The sequence below is a fragment of the Antrostomus carolinensis genome, unplaced genomic scaffold (assembly GCF_000700745.2).
Source record: "Antrostomus carolinensis isolate BGI_N321 unplaced genomic scaffold, ASM70074v2 scaffold39332, whole genome shotgun sequence".
NCBI lineage: Eukaryota > Metazoa > Chordata > Aves > Caprimulgiformes > Caprimulgidae > Antrostomus > Antrostomus carolinensis.
This window is the reverse complement of record NW_010299673.1, coordinates 69,423-89,239: the sequence shown is the minus strand read 5'-3', so window position 1 is coordinate 89,239 and position 19,817 is coordinate 69,423. Positions and strand designations below refer to the sequence as shown.

The window sequence follows — 19,817 nt, the reverse complement described above, 5'->3', positions numbered from 1 at the left end:
CGGCAGGCGAGCCGGGCCGCCGCAACATGAAGATTAAGGATGCCAAGAAGCCGTGTAAGGCCGTGGGCTTCCGGGCGGGGGGCGCAGCCCGGGGGGCGCGGGGCCGGCTGGGCCGGGGGCTCTGCGTTCGACAGCTGCCTGCCGGGCCTCTGCCCGCTCCTCTGCGTCCCTTTGCATGAGGGCTCAGGGGCCGGGTGCTCTTACAGACCTGCGTTTGCGTTGGAAGGGCTTCGCTTTGGACAGAAAGTCGTGGAATCAGTTTTTTGGGGATGGGGCTGTTTTTAATGAAGATGGCGTTTAATCAGTGTACTGAACACCGGCGCAGGCACCGGTTTTTAAGGGCTAATCAACTTTTTTTTTTTTTTAAGAGAACATATTTGTTAATATCGGGGTACGAGTCTATCCTTAAAATACATTGAATGCTCCCCTTTAATAAGCAGAGCTGTAATAACATTTATTATTTTGGAGTACTACATTTGCTTTGGAGGCACAGACATGGTTCAGGTTCAGATGAATGCAAACAAAATGTCTAAGACTATGGGTACGTTTTTGTGGGAAGAGAGAACTGTATTGAGTAAAGCAAGTTTTGGTACAAGGGGTGTTTTCCCAGTGTGACATACACAACCGTGCAAGGCAACACACCTGTCAGACTTACACAGGTGAACCTTAGCTGAAAGGGATGCAGGGAGTATTCCACTGAGTTAGGCTATTTTTTCTTTGTCATCATACTTAAAGACTTATTTTCAGGGTGAGTTACTTTTATGAAAAAAAGGATAATCCTAAAGAGCTTGGCCTGCTGTTATTGTCAGTCATATGGCATGCCTGTCTAACGAACAGCATACAACTAAGAGAGTATATTGGAAGTGTATGTTTAAATATATTGTTTGAGCAGGCTAACAAGAAGAAAATCACCAAATGTATTTAACACAGGAAGTATTAGTGTAGCTCTAGAAATAGCTTTAAACATCGATTTGAGGTTGGCTGTGAAATACTTCTTGTGGTGAGCTAAGGAAACCCTGAATACACATCTTGTAACACACAATTAGCCATCAGCTTTTTTAGTGCCAGTGTGTGGAAATTGCTGAATTGACTATAATTGCGTTTATGAAGAATACAGTTCAGAGTAGAAGAGTAGGTGTTTAGAAGAGTACAGTGTTGGGTTTTTTTCCCTGATATAATATTTAAGGAATGATAGTAAAATTCTGAAGCAGTAATTGGTTGTAAGCCATTGTAGTGGTTTGGTAATTTTAAATGGTGAGAGTATGGCTGCTTCTACTGCAGAAACCTGCTCATTTCAGGAGTGTCTCTGCTGGGCCTCAAATACTTGTTTTCTGTAGTGGTAGATTTAAACCTTATTTTTAAATAGCCTTGCCAAATGTTATCAAGAAATTTTAACAGCTTAAATATGCTAAATTTGCAGTTTCACTTTTCCAATTCTTGAACCTGAACTTTGGTGTTGGTTTTATGATGGGAATCAGAAACAATTCCAACCGCATAAGCTGCGGAGAGAAAGAATACAGTGTCAAACTACGTTGTTTATTTCATCTTGACTCTGTAATGTATTTTGAAGCCAGTATCTTTTTTAGAGATAACAGCAGTTAGTATCATAGGCAATTAACTTTAGACTCATTCTGCAGATCTCTGCTCCTTGTCAGTCACACTGACTGAAGTGGGAGAGCAGCTGAATGTTTGAAGAGTCACAGATCCACGAAAGCACTGACGATGGAAAAGTCCATTGATGTTCAGGGGCTTGGTGCCCAAATACTGCCTTAAGTCCATTTGCCTTACATGCTCAAACTGACCTGAAAGCTGAGTTGGGCTCACTGTACCACTTTTGGACTGTCTAGTTACAAATTATTTATCTAAAACAGTTGTAGACACTTCTCAATACAGTTGTTTCTTAGGCGAAGTGAGTATTTAATCATCTGTGCTGGAGCCAAATTTGATGCAGGGGAAAAATGGTTAATCATTATTTAACAAGAGGTAATTAGAGTGTTGTAAGAGTCTGCAAAGTGGAATTGAGAAGGTTGCTTTAGCCTATCTGTACTTTTATCTGTGATGTTTAGCATCATGAAAGAAAGCGTGACTGCACGAAGTGCCATATCTGCCATAAGGGAGGTGAGGGTGAAATTGAGACACCTAGCAAGTTCAGAATTTCTGATGTGGATACACTGGCTAGACATGCTTGTGTGGCCCTCCCTTTCAAATCTTCACCTGGCTAGTGCTGTTGCTACTTTGTTGTTGTAAAAACTGAGAAACACAGCTGAATTTATGGAACATGGCTTCCAAGATTGGCTGTCTTGAAAGCAGCTAGTAAAGGGCTATTGAAATTTCTTCTGGAGGTGATAGGCATTTTAAAGGAGCGTAGCAGAAATTCAAGTCAGGAAGACCTTGTACTAAGTAGTTAGTGTAGGAGTGGAAGTTGGAGAGGTCATGGAGTCTCCATCCTTGGAGGATTCTTGAAAAGCTTCAGAGGTCTTCAAGTCTTGGCTGGACAAAGCCATAGTTGACCTCATCTAGTGTTGGTGATTTTCCTGCTCATGTGACTGAGAGGTTGGACTAGATGACCTCCAGAAGACCCTTCCAACTAGCAGTGTGGTAGCTCTTTTGGGGAAATGCCCATGGGGAAGAGTGGCTGGCAATTGTAAGAGAAACTTCCGAAGGTTATCTGTGGGTGGAGATGGTAAATGTGAAAGCAAAGGGTCTTGCAGAACCACTGCTGCGTGAGATCTGTCTAAAGGGAAGAGAGGAGCCACTCATCCAGAGAGAGCTTTCCGTGTTGGTGGGGGAAGGTGAGACACCCAAGAGGAGGAAAGTGCCAGCATGCTGTGCTCTTCAGGGCAGGTGGAGTCCTTCATCTTGACTCTGGAGTGTAATGGACTGCTGATGGAAGGGCAAAGACTTCTAAGATTTAGTGTGCAGTGTGTGTTACTTTTTACTGTTTGTTCTTTTAATTGTTGATGAAAAACAGTTTGAGAAAAAATGTCTGTGTTTATTGAAACAAATTGAGACACATTAATGGATGAAAGTACATAGTAGAGATTTATAAAATGCTGTATTGATATAAAGAAAAGTCGAAAATCTTGAATTTTTTCTAATGTGGTTACAGGCACATGTAGTCATTGTGGCCTCAGTGATCCCATAGAGGATTTATGTAGTAAAATTGATGAAAAATCCATTAAGGTTGCTGGGGAATCTCTTTTAAATTGATTTTTCTGTTCATAGAGCTTGCTACTTAGTCTTGTGGTATCCTAGCATTTTATCCTAGCATTATTAATCCTTGAAAGCTAATTATTAGACATAGCAGATTTTACAGGCTGTCATTTCACTGCAGTTGAAAAATGTATTTCTAATAATGGATTAATACTGGTGGGCACAGTTTATACTGTGTTTGCATCTGCAAGTGTTAGGTGATACCTCTGCATGCTGAATCTCACTGTAATAAAAACACCTATCCCCAAAGAGATTGCTGCTGAAATGTCAACAAAACTAGCAGGATGCGCAAGGAGGGAGAAGATGAAAGCAGCGATATTTTGTCTTGTATTAGCTTACATGGTATCCAAGTGTAGATGTGATAAACCTAATGAAGAGCAGTTACAGTAATTGCCGATAGCCACCTGTCCTCCCACTGGTAACTGTGGCCTGAGAGGTGGCTGAGTGGCAAAGTGTGGTGAGTTTACAGAATTTGATGTAGAAGTTTTCCCCTGAGGGAAATGGGAGAATGTGACAGTGCATGTCAGATACATTTAATTCAGGTGTTAATTCTGTCCAACTCAAATCTGTGTTGAGGCAGACTTGGGACATTTGAACCAAAAAGCTGTTACAAAACTAGTTAAGCAGAGAAGCTCTGGTGTCTCAAGGGCTAAGGACACTTGATGTGCAGTTTTCCTCTGTAGAGGCTCATAGACAAGACATCTGTGTAATGCGAGTCCAGCAAAGGCACTGTGCTGCCTAACCATCGGGCTAACCCCACTTGATTTAGCTGTTCAACAGCCTTTGATGTCTTTTCTCTTAACTTGTCCCCTTGGGCATGTTAGCTGCCTTAGACTGCTAGCTGATTTAGGTATTGGAGTTTACCATTAATTTTTACTCTTGTTTGCAGATGTTTTAGGGAAATACTGGAAGTGTGAGAACATACACATGTACATAGAAGAAAATGCATTTGGAGAAATGGCAGATAGATTTAGTTTCAGTTTCTGTGTTTATAAACATTAACTGTGCAATAGTCCAGTGTAACTTTTATATAGTTGACTTGTTTGTCTTGTCAGTAATCAGATAAGAATGGAATCAAGGTTAGCTTTATTAACAAAGGCTATGTACTGAGCTGAATTAGGAGTTAAGTTTTGTGCATCAGAACTGATAATACTGCATACTTTCATAAAGAACTGTTGCAGTGCTGGCAGAAGTGAACTTAAGTTTTCATGTGATTTCATGATCCTTTTCCTTTTCTTGTATTTTAAGCCAATATAGAACATGAGCTGCAGCACGCTTTGGTAGTTGTTCCCCAAGTCGTGTTTGCACTTGAAGTGCAACAGTCTTTCGTTTTAACAATATATAAGCTTTCTTACAAAGAAAACACAAAATCTGGTAGCCTGTTCTTTGCTGTTGCCGACAACTGTGAATTTATTTTTTTAATGGTGTAAAGCTCCCTGCTTGAATTAGGAGGCAGCTACTCTTATTTGAAGGTTAGTTCTTTTTTAATTTAATGCAGGGTTGACCCAGATTGACTTCATCTTACAATGAGAAAGAAATACTTTAAAAGTGTCTGGGTTTCAAATGTGTCATTACCTTCATAGGAAAGAGTTTACCAGTGATCTTTCTCAGTCTTTAAAAGCTAAATACAAATACAGTGTTAATCTGAATAATCTTATGCTTGATTTAATAAGGGGGAAGTAGTTAAGTCTTTTGAGTGTGTCCTTCCTGCAGCTTTGGATCCAAAACAGGCGTAGAAAATCAAAATACTAGTATGTGGTCTGGAACTTCGAAGGTCCTCTGCTCTGCTGAAGCAGAACCTATAGAAAAGGACAACAGTTCAAACTTTGTGCTTGTATTGGCATGAAAAAGACTTTCACTGTAATTATTTCCTTTTGGCATAGAAAGACCTTATATGATAAGATATAAGTAACCTTGAGATTGCTGACAGAAACTATGCACACCAAGAGCTTGAGAAGTACAAACACAAGAGAACGAAGCCTCCATTTGTATCTCTAAAAAATAATTTAAAAAAACAACCAACAGCAATCAGCATCTGTTTTCTTAATACGCAGAATTGCTACATCATTACTTGACCTCAGCACCTTGTGAGAGCATCCTTCCTGTGCAGGGAAGGACTTTTCTGTGTTTCAGGAAGCAGTTCTAGGGAATCCTCTTAAACCAGAGCTGGGGAGTGAAAGAAGAACTGGATTTGGAATTAAGGAAGTTGGATATTGTGATACTCCTCTTGCTGTCCTGTTGGAGACAGTTCAGTTTGTTTTGAAGTATCTTATTAAACCATATGAATTTTGACTTCACAGCTTGTGTTCTACTTTGCATATTTGTCTCTTCTCAGATAGTAAAAATACATATTTTATATATTCTTAAATAGAGCCTGACTTGACTTCCTATGAGAAGAATGCATGTTTTGAAGCAGTTTTGTGTAGTCTACCCAAGGCAGTTGGGCTTGTTGAGTAAAAAGCTTGATTCCTGCTTTCCTTTTTTCATATTGCAGCTGACCTCTACAGAGGGGAGCTGAACGTTGAAAAGACAGGGCACTGGGTTTGTTCAGTGAATAGCAGTTAAATTCTCAGCAAGGAATACTTCTGAGCTATGCATCACTTTTTGTGGAGTCTTCATAGGAATAGGAACAGTTAAAAAGAGCTGAGAAAAATCTTTTAATCACCAAATCCCCATAGAGCTGCAGAAAAAGCCCAGTTTTAATGCAGGTGCATTGATTGTCCTTATGAATTGAAGCTGTGGAGTGACGGTTACAGTTGCAGAAGTCCTCAAACCTGGTATCTGCAGAGATATAGGCTTGGAACAAAGGTCTTGCAATTGGTATTAGTCTCATCCAGGCATGTTTCTTTAAGTATGACTGCAATAAGGATTAAGCTGATGTCTCAGGATCTTTTTTTTCAAAAGATTGTGTTGCCATCCTTCTGCTTCTAAATTTCTGACTCAAAGAAGTGTGACCCACAGATATGAGTATAAAAATACTTTTTATAGAATCATTTATATATTATCAGCCCAAGGTATATGCCACGCTATTTTTGTCTTGCTCCAAGACAGCTTTCAAATACAAGACTGCCTCAGAATTAAATTTTTCATGGATTTGAGAGACTCTACCAGCTACAGATGCTGGTTTATGTGCTGCAGATACCAAGTAAGAGTGAAAACTCTTGTGTTTCAAACATGCCTCAAAGAGTGGCAACATCACCTTAAGCAGAGTGCTTACATATGTGATGTAATGCAATGCTCAGGTTCCTTATATGTGCAGCACGACTTAAAGTAGACGTGTCATCTTCAGCCATTGCCATAATTAGCCTGGTTGCCCTCTGGATGGAAAGTCTTGTAGGAAACTCAAGTGTGCTCTCCATACTATATATTTTGAGTAGTTCTCCATCCTGAATCTCTCTGTGGCCTTATTTCTAACCCTGCCAGTGAAATAACTTTTTCAGGAACTGGAAGAGGATCTGATGTTTCCACACGGGTTCCTCTTTTCTCCATTCCCCCCGCATCCAGATAGGAAGGGTGCTGAGCCAAGATCCACCCAAAGCAAACTGATTTGAAGACTACAGCAATAGGAGGAGAGTTCACAAGTTTACAATGTTGTGTCCATGCACAATTACATTCTAACTCTGTAGAATCAGTGTATTTGTAATATTTAAAGGTAGCTCAAGCATAGATAAATCTTTTATCCTTGCAGTCCCAAAATTGCAGCTACAGTTCAACTGATTGTGCACTTGCCATATATACGTATTTGTAGCCCCTTCTGTGTTTGGAAAACAAAATGGCTTTAATTTTCCTGGCTAGACTTGTACATAGATCAGTCAAGAGTGTTTTTTTCTACACAAGGATCCTTGTGTAATGTCTTCTCCTGGGTTGCTGGTGTAAGGAGTAAGTTAACAGTGTGTGGGCCCAGTTGCTTGTCAGAACTCCTCCACCTTGCAAATGAAACTTGAGCAATATATTTACCAGCCAAATCTTGACAAATTTTCAATAGAAAAATGTGAAACTTCTTGGGGTTTGTCACGGAGGTGAAAACTGACCTATTTTTTCAGTCTCAAAATCTTTAAATTGCTGTTAAGGTCACTCACTTAACCCAGAAAACTGATATTGTACAGCATGATCCCATTTTTCAGCATAAAATATGTTCTCATTTGAATTATGGAATAAACTTCCTTACAGTTCAACTGTTCCTATTTTTTACTTGGTGTACAAGATTCATAAACCTCTAGATTTTCAGAGATGTGACTAATGCTGTATTTGCAAAAGCGTTTTGAATCATTTAACGTGGGATAGATCTTCTGATAAGTAGGCATGACTTGCACCAAGTCTTCCTTAAGCTCATCACTTGAACTTTCAGCTCTTTCCCCCTCTCTCTTGTTGTTGAAGACTAGATCCTAGTTATTCCGTAGGCCCACTGAGCAGGAAGAATCCCAAGTATTTTAGGTAGTAGTTGGCTTCCTGTGTCCTAGTGAAATTCTGAATGAGTTGGATTGACTCCTACAGACACTTTCTGTGGCATGAATCAACTTCCCTTCTTCAATTTTGGTCTTGTGACATTATTTATGACAAGAGGATGAAACTTAGTGAGATCACTTAATAAATCATCAGTTAATTGTGGTCAAAGAGTATAATCACAAATTTTCTTATGTCCAGAGTCACAGTGCAGAGAAGTTGGTATGCAGCTGTAAAATCAATTCATATGTGACTTTATGCCTAGTCTTATGCTTCAATCTCCACTTTATAGATCAAATGTCAGGTTTATAGAACTTCATTCCCGCTTGGAGCTAGACTTTACTTACAGAATTTATCCTTGTGTTTAAATTTTGTTTTTCAAGATTAGCATGGTTACTGACTCAATCTTTTTTGTTACTATCTGACAATATTCTCCAGACATCCATTCCTGAAAGTTGAGGCAACTTTTAAGATTCTGTTCTTTTCTACTTTTGCACTTATGTTATAAATGAACTAGGACGCAGCCAGCCTTGACTAAATGCATTAAAATATTTTGGTAGGCAATTCTTAGGGGTGGATCCCACTGGTAATGTAAATCCAAGATAATTATATCTTACTCATTATGACTATCTTAATATCTTTTTAGTTTTCTTCCCGAGTTTCATGCTTCTATAATATATGAATTGCATCTGAAGAAATAAATTGGAACTCTACAGAATATATTTAAAAAAAAACCAAAAACCAACCCACCAAACAAATAAAAAAAACCTCAAACAACCCAACAAGTTATAGTGTCAGTTAGGAAATAAAAAATACCAGCTTCCCAGCGGGATGTTCAGTATCTTTCTTAAACTTACAAATTAAGATTTAAACACTGTTTCTGTGAGATTACAGTGGGGGAAACTCTGAGATGAAGACACTGTCTTTGCTGTAGGGTTGCTGAATATCTGTTTAGGCGCACACAGTTAGGAAGATTTATTGATACAGGCGTATTCAAATCATGATCCTAGATGACATAAACCATACAATCCTTGTTAGAAATTGCAGTCATGGAACCTAGGTTCAGTAATACTCATTTTTTATCTTAAGTACTTCTTAATAGTACTTTTTGTTAACCCTTTGTAACTTTGAGGGATATATGAAGAGCTCTATTCAGTTTCATAAACTGGACATCTTAACTGTGTCAATTTTTAAAATACGTGCAAATAAACTAATGCTTCCCTTTCAAATGAAACACGTTAAATGAGCAAAAGAAAACTGTTAGAGGAGGAATACCTGTCCTGCCAGCGTTGTCAGCTGTAACGTGTCACTGGCTTTCTCACAAGTGGGCATTGCTGTCTTTGTGCTAAGCTATGTCAGAGCTATTTAGGAGTGAAGATTATTTTATGCTTTGTTCTTTTTTTAAAAAAAAAAAAAAAAAAAAAAGTTGGATTTTGTTTATGAGTTGATAGGAAATATATGGTATAGTTTGGGGAGTTTTTAGTTGGGCTTTCTGAGCACATGTGACAGCATTTAAATGTGTAGAGTTGCTCATTTTTCCATTTTACCTGTGGCCAGAGGGATATTTAAGATCACGTAATGGAAATAAGTACTAATTCTTTGTTCCTGTGAGGATTTTTGTTAATATCTGTCCTGTTGAAAAGTATAGTGTTGGTTTAGTCTTAAGTTATGTGTGTTGCTTTTGCTGTTTAACAAAGCTAATAGATCAATTCTTATATCTGCACAGCTTTTCCATGGTTTGGCATGGACATTGGAGGAACTTTGGTGAAACTTGCATATTTTGAACCAATTGATATCACTGCAGAGGAGGAGCAGGAGGAAGTTGAAAGTTTGAAGAGCATTCGCAAATATTTGACTTCCAATGTAGCCTATGGATCCACTGGCATTCGAGATGTCCACCTTGAGCTGAAAGACTTAACGATTTTTGCTAGAAGAGGAAACTTGCACTTTATTCGATTCCCAACTCATGATTTGCCTACTTTTATCCAAATGGGAAGAAATAAAAACTTTTCAACACTACATACGGTGCTTTGTGCCACTGGCGGTGGTGCTTACAAGTTTGAAGAAGACTTTCGCACAGTAGGTAGCCTGTCTTTCCTTGTACTGAAGCTGATGGTAAATATTGCTGGGTTGATGGGTTAAAATAAGCAGTATTTTGAAAAACTATGTAATACTCAAAGATTAGTAATTATTCATTTGTTTTTCAGTCTTAACTGTGATAATCTAGAAATACGCTTTCTGACATCATAACATACAGGAAGATCTAATGCTAACAACTAATTAGAAACTTCCATTAATGCAGTGAAATGCAGGACACTTTTGTGGAAGTTAACCATTTTCTGATCTGTATTTTCTCTGATGGGAAATGTGCTTAAACTGCTGGTGCTTGAGTCACACTGAATTTTATTTCCTAAGCAGTTTCTGATGATAGATTTTCAAAGTTTGTCAGCAGGATTATCCTCATTAATTTAGTCCAGTGCTTTTTTTAGAGATCTGTTACAAAACATGTCTGAAGACAGTCCTTTTTCAACTGCAAAGCAGTTTGAGATTTTCCTGAGTGTTTAGACTCTTCCGCTGTGATGATCTTTGATCAAAATTGATCATCTGTTTACATACCTGAAGATAGTTGTTACTAACTGAGAATCTTATCATAGTACCCAGTGTGCACGTGTCCTAGTTTTAAAGTGGCTGCGGACCTCTTGTGCTTCTAGAGACAAGAAGACTTTCAATAGCACAAAATGTTTGGTTTCAAAAATCTACTTGTGTTTCCATTCCTGTGCTAGTCTTACCTTGAGCTGGTACAACCGTTTGTGAGGTAGGGTCACAGTTTGTGCAGTAGAGCTAATTCACTATCTAAAGCCCCACAGAAATGTTTTGTGTTGGAACAGTTTCCTCCTCTGCTCAACAGTGAAGCTTCACAGTTGTGCTATGGCAAGAAAAGCTGAAGGGACCTGGGGGAAGAGGAGGGGACTGTCAGTGCTGTGATCTGGTATTCACGTCAGTCAGCAGTGTGCAATCCCATCTGACTGTGCAACTCCGTAATCTAACTGCAGGCTGCTTTCTAAATGTGAACGCATCTGATTCAAAGAGAGACTTTATGGGTGTCTTTTCTTGGATTAACTGGCTAATTGGACTCTCTTAACAGTTGGAACTCCCTGCTGTGGTAAGAGAGAGAGCGATCACTTGTTTTGTGAAAGCCCAGGGTTAAACTGTATTAAGCATGATGTGAAATTACAGCCTTCCTGGAATCCACAGCACCTGTTAAATTGTCTTTCTGCTTTGTGTCATGTGCAAAAACTGAGGAAGAACTGTGGCAAGCCTAAAGCCCTGTATAATATCTGAACTGTGGTTTTCTTACGATCCTTGGAGTGTTAATAAAGTTGCAAGGATAGTTAGTACAGTGCCACTGAGGTTTTTATCTGCTGACATCTTAAAAATGACTTCTGAGCTAGGCAGCCAAACCCACAAACCTGAAAAGATGTATAGATGTGTGTTTCACCAAGATGACACTCAGTGGGGCCTCTAGGGTATTTGGTGACCTTTTTTTGGTTTAGATTGAAAAATTAAAGCGTTTAAGGCCAGGCTGGATGTGGCTTTGAGCAACCTGGTCTAGTGGAAGGTGTCCTTGCTTGTGGCAAGGGGGTTGGAACTGGATGATCTTTAAGGTCCCAAAGCATTCTATGATTCTACGTTGTTAGTTTTTCAATGGATTGATGTCTGAGTATCTCAGAAAGTTATTTTTGGGCTTACCAAAGCAGATATTTGTACTGCCTATTTGTTCTGAATTCAAGTCTGAGATCTAGATTTAAAGAGTAATTTGCTAATTGATGTATTCAGAATTTACCTCTGAATTCTTTGTTGGCTTTATAGTGGGATTGAAGTTCCTGAATTGGTAACTTGAGATTGCTTTCTAAAGTTAGGCAGTACAAATATAGTCATAAATTTTTAGCATGTTTAAGCAATGTTAGAACATGTTGACATTGTCTTTTTTTTTTTTTTTTTTTTTTTAAACACAGATTGGAAACCTCCAGCTGCACAAACTGGATGAGCTTGACTGCCTTGTCAAAGGCTTATTGTATATAGACTCTGTCAGCTTCAATGGCCAGGCAGAGTGCTATTATTTTGAAAATGCCTCAGATCCTGAGAGATGCCAAAAGATGCCTTTTAACTTGGATGATCCATACCCATTGCTGGTTGTTAACATTGGTTCAGGAGTCAGTATTTTATCTGTCCATTCCAAAGACAACTATAAAAGAGTAACTGGAACAAGGTAACTTAAAAACCTAAGTTGGGGTTGTTACTCTATGGAACAATAAGCCTTCTATTTTCAAAGTGGTTCCTCTCCCTGACTCCCCCCACCTGTCCATTCCCTCACTCTGTACTATGGAAAAGTATTTTATATTTAATTTACAGCTGCATGCATTGAAGCCCATCCCTGTAGTTCTGTTACTGAGGAGATTTAGCCAACATCTTCTTTATCAATCGATGAGTGCTAGAAGTGCTCTGTAGTGAGAGTTTTGTAGGATTTACCTTAAGTTTTGATAATGTATCCAGTGAGCCTGTGTTTCTCTTGCTCCATAAGAATAAATATGTCCCCACATTTTACAGAAAATTACCAAGGAACAGAGTCAGTGGCATGATGTGGGTATTTAAGGAGTTTGAGTGTCTGATTAAGTCTTCCAGTTTACATTTTTGAGAGTTTATAACCGTTTTTTAACTCTTTCTGTATGGTTAGCTTATTGTAAGTGACTTAATGAACGTTTGTGTGGTGAACCTTGAGCAAGAAAACAGCTTGGTATCTAAGTTGGAGGTGTTTGTTTGTTTATTTTGTTTGTCAAACATAGGAGTCTCTGATGTGAGGAAATACTCCTTAAAAGCAACTAATTTTCTTTCTTAGTCTAGGCGGAGGGACCTTTCTGGGTTTATGCAGTTTGTTGACGGGCTGTGAAAGCTTTGAAGAAGCTCTGGAAATGGCATCCAAAGGAGACAGCACACATGCTGACAAGCTGGTTCGAGATATTTATGGAGGAGACTATGAAAGATTTGGCTTGCCAGGATGGGCTGTAGCATCCAGGTAAGCAAGAGTTCTTTTTCTTGGTTCTTTTGCTGGTTTTGGGGGTTTCAAAACCAAGACTTAGTCTGTTAATACAGAGAAAACTGCTTTTTGCACACTTTTATTGTAATCAAGTTATGTTTTCATCCTAAAAGTATATATACTCAGTTTTCCTGAAGATTAAATGCCAGATGCAACTGAACGTGCCTGCTAGCTAGGTATTGAAGAAACCTCATGTGGTATGTCATACACAGCTTTACATGAGGCAGAGGGAATGTGAGGTGGTCACAGGAGTGGCAAGAACAAAGTGCAGAGGAAAAACAAAGCAGATTACTTTTTGACTCCCTAGAATCTTTTCGTAGGGCTGTTGTTCAGAGGGAAGGTGAGCGGAAGACTGCAGTTTTGTTGCTGTTACAGTAGTATCTCTTTGGTTTTTTTGGAAAGACACTGCTTTTATATATATATATATATATTTATGTGGTTGTCAGTACAGGCACCTGGCATAATGTTTTAACTACTTTTCTCACTTACAAAAGCTGTGGAACATAAACAGTTTGCACCATGAGAATGAGTGTATTTTACTGACGATTACAGAGGACTTTTGTCATAGCTGCAAGTTTTATTTCCACTGGGGGAGATTATTAGTGATACAGTTAGAAGTTACAGCTTCTCTACCCTTAAGGAATGTAAGAAGAATAAACTCTGGGAGTGAAGCTAATATGTATGTAAGAAAGTTCATAAAATCTTTGCTCTTATTCAGTAGAAAGAGGTCTTAATTCATGGTAACTTAATTCTCCCTCTCCAGTCAGCTGAGTCCAAACCTTTTCAGAGAGTATATGCTGACAGGTTTTAATATCTGCAAACTTTACACTCTTAGACAATACATCTTAACTCGCTCTTTATATAGGTACTTTTTGTTCTGATTTACTGTTTAAGTCCCTTTAATGATCTTTAATGACTATTTGAGTTTTAGAATAATCAGGATTCTGGCTCTCCAAACTGACATGGATATGGCACAGAGTCCTGAGTGGTAAAATGTCATGCATAGCTATAATCTTGCCTTGTTTTTTCTTTTTTTAAAATTTGTAAGAAATGATCTACCATGTATAGTAGCTGTTTATTTTCTGTTCCAGAAGACTCTGTCCCATCATAAAACCATTCAACTCATCTCTGTTTTCCTTCTACTTTGAGAATAGATGATTGGATAGATACTGTGAGAGAGGAAGCAAGCATGAGGAATTGGAGGATTCACCAGACTTAGGCACTGACTTAATTTACAGTGACTAGGTTCACAGAGTAGCCTTGCCTAAGAATAAGACTACTTTTTGCTGTAGATACTTCTTCATGAAAGTCAACAATCTAAACAAAAATATTTGGGGGGGTCATTATTGTAACAATATTGACTGTTTCCTGTGAATAAATAAATACACTCATCATAGTGTCAGTTGTCAAATTGCTGAATTTAATACAGGCTTAGAAAGGGAGCTCCTTAGGAACAAACTTGAGACTTAAGTTCTGTCATAGCATAAAAATTACATTCTGAAATTACTTCAAATGCACATTAATCACTTTGTACTTAATGGAAATTTTTCCTGTTATAGTTTTGGGAATATGATCTACAAAGAGAAGAGGGAGTCTGTTAGTAAAGAAGATCTTGCAAGAGCCATATTGGTCACCATCACCAATAACATTGGGTCCATTGCCAGGATGTGTGCCGTAAATGAGGTAAAAACTTCTGCCAAGGAAGTAATCTGTCTATAGGTCTGTTATTTGATTTCAGGTCAAATGACTGCTAAAATGATGTATCATTTTAAACCTTTTAGTATGTTCTCAAATGACATAAAGAAACTAGTGTAGTGTTAAAGAACTAGGAATTGGTTCAGAATATTTTGACTGTCTTTGCAGAAGTGGAACAAGGATATCTTTGCCAGTGGAGAGGGTAGGCTTCAAACTAGCTTTGGTAGGGAATGGAGCCTGCAGTAAGTGAGGGTGCAGGGGAGCACAGGATGTTATGATGAAAGGACTTGATTGTTCACCTAACTTAAGTCTCTGTACTCAGACACATACAGCATGGAATACAAGAGGTCCTGTCAGTCCTGGCTCTAATGAGGAACTATCCCAGCCTCTACTGGAAGGGTAATGTGGCAGATCACAAGCAATCCATACTTCTCAGTGTGCTGGGGACAATTTTCTGACACAAGTGCTATGCTGGCTGACTATGCAAGCATGGTGCTATACCTGCTATTCATGAGTGAAGAAGTGGTCAGGGATATCAGTGACAGCCTTGAAACAGTAGAGGATAAGGTCCTGAGGAAAGTGAAGAAAGCAAGTAGCAGAATGGAGACTCTGGATCGATTTGAGTAGAATAGGATTCTGGTTTTGTGGGGATTTAGGACGCAAGATGTTGTGGAAGGTGTCCTAATAGCATAAGGAGCCCAGAATAGCTCGTTGACCTTCCAGGACAGCACCTTCACAGCAAAAGCAAAAGGTGGCACTTTCGACTGGCTAAGGAGAAGCATTGCAGAAGAGAACAGGGTGCTGGCAGACAAGTTGACGTGAACATGAATCAGTAGTGTATGTGTGCAGTGGTGAAGGCTGGCCTCGTACTGAGATGCATTAATGAGGTCATAGCCAGCAGGGCAGAGGAGGTGATACTTTGGTCATATGACCTCTTTCCCCCTCCTCCCTGACCACCACCATTGCCAAAAGAGAAGCGCTGGCAAACTAGAACAGATCTAACAGACAGGTTACTGAGACAGGAGCACCTACCATATGAGCAGGCACTGAGGAATCTGGGTTAAGCCTGAAGACGAAGCTGAAGCCTGGAGTGACCGTCTATCTAGAGGTGGTTGCAGGGAAGACACTGCAAAGTACAGCCATGCATAGAAGAAGGATTGGAAGCCATGAACATAACTTGTAGCAAAGGGAATTCTGATTGGTATAAAGGAAAAAAGATGCTCACAATGGGAGTGGTTAAGCCCTGAAACATGGACTGAGAGAGAGACTGTGGACTCTGTCCTTGGAGAGTTTCAAAACATCTGACCTGAGCAACTTACATGTTGAAGTTGCTGAAAAACCTGCTTTGGGCAATGCACAGGACCCAGTGACCTCCAGCGGTTTCTTAAACTGAAATTATTCTCTGATTAAAGCTCGTAGAAGGCCTTGCTTCTAGTTAAGCATTATTTTTAATTTTTACCAACTCTTGAGAATTCAGATTTTTGACACCTGTCTTCTTACTGATTGATACAGAGATGGTTTCCTGCTGTCTTCTGTTTCTCAAAGCCCTGCTAAACAGAACTGGTATGTGTTCAGTTTCAGTATGATGAGCATGGACAGGCAAAAACCTGTGGCAGATTATTGAATATAGGCGCAGAAGATATGGGTTTTTCTCATTCAGATTTTCCCATTCATTATCAAAAAAATTTGGATAAAGTGAGGTTTAGTAACAGCTTTCTTAGAAAAGACTCAGGGTAACTATATTTAGAGTTCTGCTTAAAATATATGGAGTTAATAGTCTCAGAAATATCAACAGCATTGTTAGCTGCAGTAACCTTCCTTTTGCTTAGGAGCCAAACTAATATATTCTTCTGGGTTTAATATTGCAAGTTCTCCCTCAATTTCCTTATCTTTCTCTCATGTCTGTCTTGGAGAAGAAAGTTAATTTTTTGGGTATTGAGTTAATCTGGCTTTTTTGCTGTATGGCAAAGCTTGATAACAAAAGAGTTAAAACGGGGGTGAGGTTGAAAGTACGTACTATTAGTCTGAGGCATATTTATGCAATTTATATTTAAGAGTGAGAGTAAATGGGTACTCATAAACAGTGCAAATTAGCTTTATTCCAAGGGGTTTTTTGGTTTAATTCCAACTATGTCACAGAACTACAAATTGTAAGAAATGGTTAATAGAGATCTGCAAACTAGTATCTTGAACTAATGTATAAAGATAAAATGGATTTAATTATTTTGACTTCCTGCTGTAGAGCAAAATTATGTTTGATTTGGTGCCTTAATAGTGTGTTTATTTTGTCTTCACTGTGAACTAATCAAGACAGTGAAAACCAGTTGCATATTAGTCATTTGAATACAGGTTTAATTGTCATTCTGTTTTTTGTAGTGATTTGGATGTGAGTATTCATCTAACAAAATTAAGCCCTTATTTAAGCACTATGTTAAGCACTAATACAATTAAATTTTCTTTGGTTCTTGCTCTCATCATTAAACCAGTGTTTAATGTTGCTTCCACTTAATGGTGGATTTATTTCAGTGAATAGGGAAAATGGAATGATTTTTCACTTTTTTTTATGTTTGACTTGATTAAAATTCACAGCTCACTTCTCATATTTAAGTCTTAGTCTAATCTTATACTGAGGTACATTGAGGTCTGAAGATGAAAGGAACATCTGTTATGTCTTACTGTCTTCGGCTTCTTTACAGTGCTGCCTTGTTGCATATGGATCAAGCAGCATTGTACAGGGCTATGAAGGCATTGAGTCTTCTCCACCAAATATAAGTATTTTTCATTAGATTTCACTTTTAGCTGGACTGTTTATTTGGCTTAGTTACTGAAAATACTCACTTAATTTGAAACACAAATGCTACTTCTCTGTAAATCAAGTCTCTTGATTCTTGAGCGTTGCGTGATTTTTCCTTTTCCTCAAGTATGCTGTGGTTTAAATTTTGGAACCATGTTTTAATTGTGGGTTGTTTGGGAGGGTTGTTTTTGTTTTTTGTTTTTGTTTTTCCTTGCTGCAGACAGTCTGTTCTTTCATAGCTTAATTTTTCAAAACTGTGTTAAACAGTGAAAAGACTTAATCCTTTGCTGTTTTTCTCTTTTTAGAAAATAAACAGAGTTGTGTTTGTTGGCAATTTTTTACGTGTGAATACTTTGTCAATGAAGCTTCTTGCGTATGCACTGGATTACTGGTCAAAAGGCCAGCTGAAGGCCTTGTTCCTAGAGCATGAGGTATGCTGTGGTTCATTTATCTGTATGCATTGTTTTAACATAAATCAAAAATGCATGTATTGAGGAGCTCTCACACATGCGATAACCTGAGATGCCAAGGACTCAGTAGACATGGAAAATAAGGGGAATTTTCTCATCCTGTATTGGTTCTCTGGAGATAGCGCTCTCTTCCAGGGAAGCGCTTCACTCTCTTTGGGGTGTCTCAGTTCACGCTATAGATTTTTGGAGAGGGACAAAAAAGCATGAAGTTCTGCAGTAAAGTCAACAATCTTTCTTTGGCTTTGGGTGGCAGCAATAGTAAGTATTGTGTTTCAAAAGACTGCAGAGAGATCTAAAGCATGGGCCTTTGAAATACTTACATTGTTCTCAGTGCAACTTGAGCAACATCCTGCAAGTTGAGACTGCTTTAACAAGGACTGCTTGTCCTGCCTGAATGCAGTCCTGTGCAACTTGCTCTAGGTGAACCTGCTTTGGCAGGGGGGTTGGACTAGATGATCTTCTGAGGTCCCTTCCAACCCCTACGATTCTGTGATTCGTTATTGCCACACAGATACACCTTAAAGTTGTTGCAGTGATTTTTATGCTCTGAGACTAACTTGCTTTTGGGCAGCTTCTGCAATCTAGATCAGTATGTAATACAGGAGAACTGACCTGCTCTGGTTAAAATGTAGGCAATCAGTATTAAATACAGGTGCAACAGTTGAGAGACTTGTAGCTTTTTGGCAGTGGGCTAGCAATTTTTGTCCTCATTTTTGGTCTGCAAATATTAGAGTATTGCATCTGATCCCCTTCAGTTGATTCTCACAACTTTTTTCCTTTATTGTTTATCCTGACACTGACAGTAGCCTGTCTTGGTGCTAGTGTCTGCAGTAATAGCAGAATGGTTCCTTGTTAGTTCTACCCTCTTCAGATTTTTCTTGGATATATTTTAAATTCTTGCTTTTGGTCAAGTGTAGATTCCAAACACTTATATTTCATAGTTACAGGGAGGGGGAATATCTCGTTTCCCCAGAGGAGAAAAGTAGTCCAACAGGAGAACGTGGGGGGTTTTGCATGCAGGTAAGTATACAGTCCAAAAAATTATGTTGAAGCTTGGACATAATTCTTAAAAAATGTGAGGTGCAATTAGTTTAAGAAAATTTTGACTTGTACCTTAGCAATAGTGTTGCTATCAGTATTGAAGATCCTTTGGCAACCAAAATATGTAGCACAAACACAACCTGATTTCAGTGCTTTAGGAGTCAGTGATACATGTCTTAGCAGTGCTGCAGTGTATGGAGAAGCTTGAGGTGAAATCTCCTAAAGTTAAGCTAGATACGGATAAAATGTTAGTTTCACTAGATTTTCAAAAATTGTTATGAAAGTTTATGCATTAGAAGTGTATGATGATCTTTCTGTAGTATTGGTCCACCAGATGCTTTGTTGTCATTGAAACATGATGAGTGCAGAATTTAATACCCTACTTGAACCTGAAATATTTTTTTGTTTGTTTCAAACAGGGATACTTCGGAGCTGTTGGTGCTCTTCTTGGGCTGCCAAATTTCAGTTGAGATACCAGATGTCGCTACACTGAACTGTTTTCCACCTGAATTATGCTTTTTTATGACAATGGGAACTAAACCTGGGGAGGGGAGAAAAAAAATAACAGATTTTCTGTAACTGTTTTTTAGAAGTGATGAGCTACTGAATATTGCCATTATAAGGAAGGGGTTTTCACTCTGTTGGGCATTGAAAAGTTAAATGTTTGGTGATGTCATTTATGTTCTTTGGTACGTGTAGCCAGTATTGAACTTCTAATATGCAATACATCCTCTGAAAACAAGCTTCCAGAAGAAGGAATGCCAATCCTTTAAGTGCTCAGTTTGAAAAAATTGCAGGTTTACTCCTGAGGCTTTAGGCCTGTAAGTTTTGTGTATAATTAATGAGAGAAAAATTATTTTCATTAGTTATACTGTATTGTTAGCAGAATTTGCCATGTGTACTTACAGAAAACAACTTTAAAAACAGTAAGGTACTATCTGCAACATGAGGAAACTGTGGACAATTGCTTTCCACAGTAAGAATAGTAATTATTTTTGTGCAAGGGAAATAATATCAATGCTCTAATTTTCAGTGGGAAGAATAGAAACAAAAAAATCAGCCAAAG

General features: G+C 38.6%; 1 protein-coding gene across 1 annotated transcript; it reads left to right on the top strand.

Moving 5' to 3' along the window:
- The first annotated feature begins 26 nt into the window (after positions 1-26).
- PANK3 (pantothenate kinase 3) lies at positions 27-19,450 on the top strand. The gene is made up of 7 exons (XM_010162866.1): positions 27-54; positions 9,383-9,735; positions 11,673-11,926; positions 12,554-12,730; positions 14,311-14,434; positions 17,546-17,671; positions 19,171-19,450. The coding sequence occupies exons 1-7, from the start codon at positions 27-29 to the stop codon at positions 19,219-19,221; spliced, it is 1,113 nt and encodes a 370-aa protein (XP_010161168.1). The 3' UTR covers positions 19,222-19,450.
- Positions 19,451-19,817: the final 367 nt, after the last annotated feature.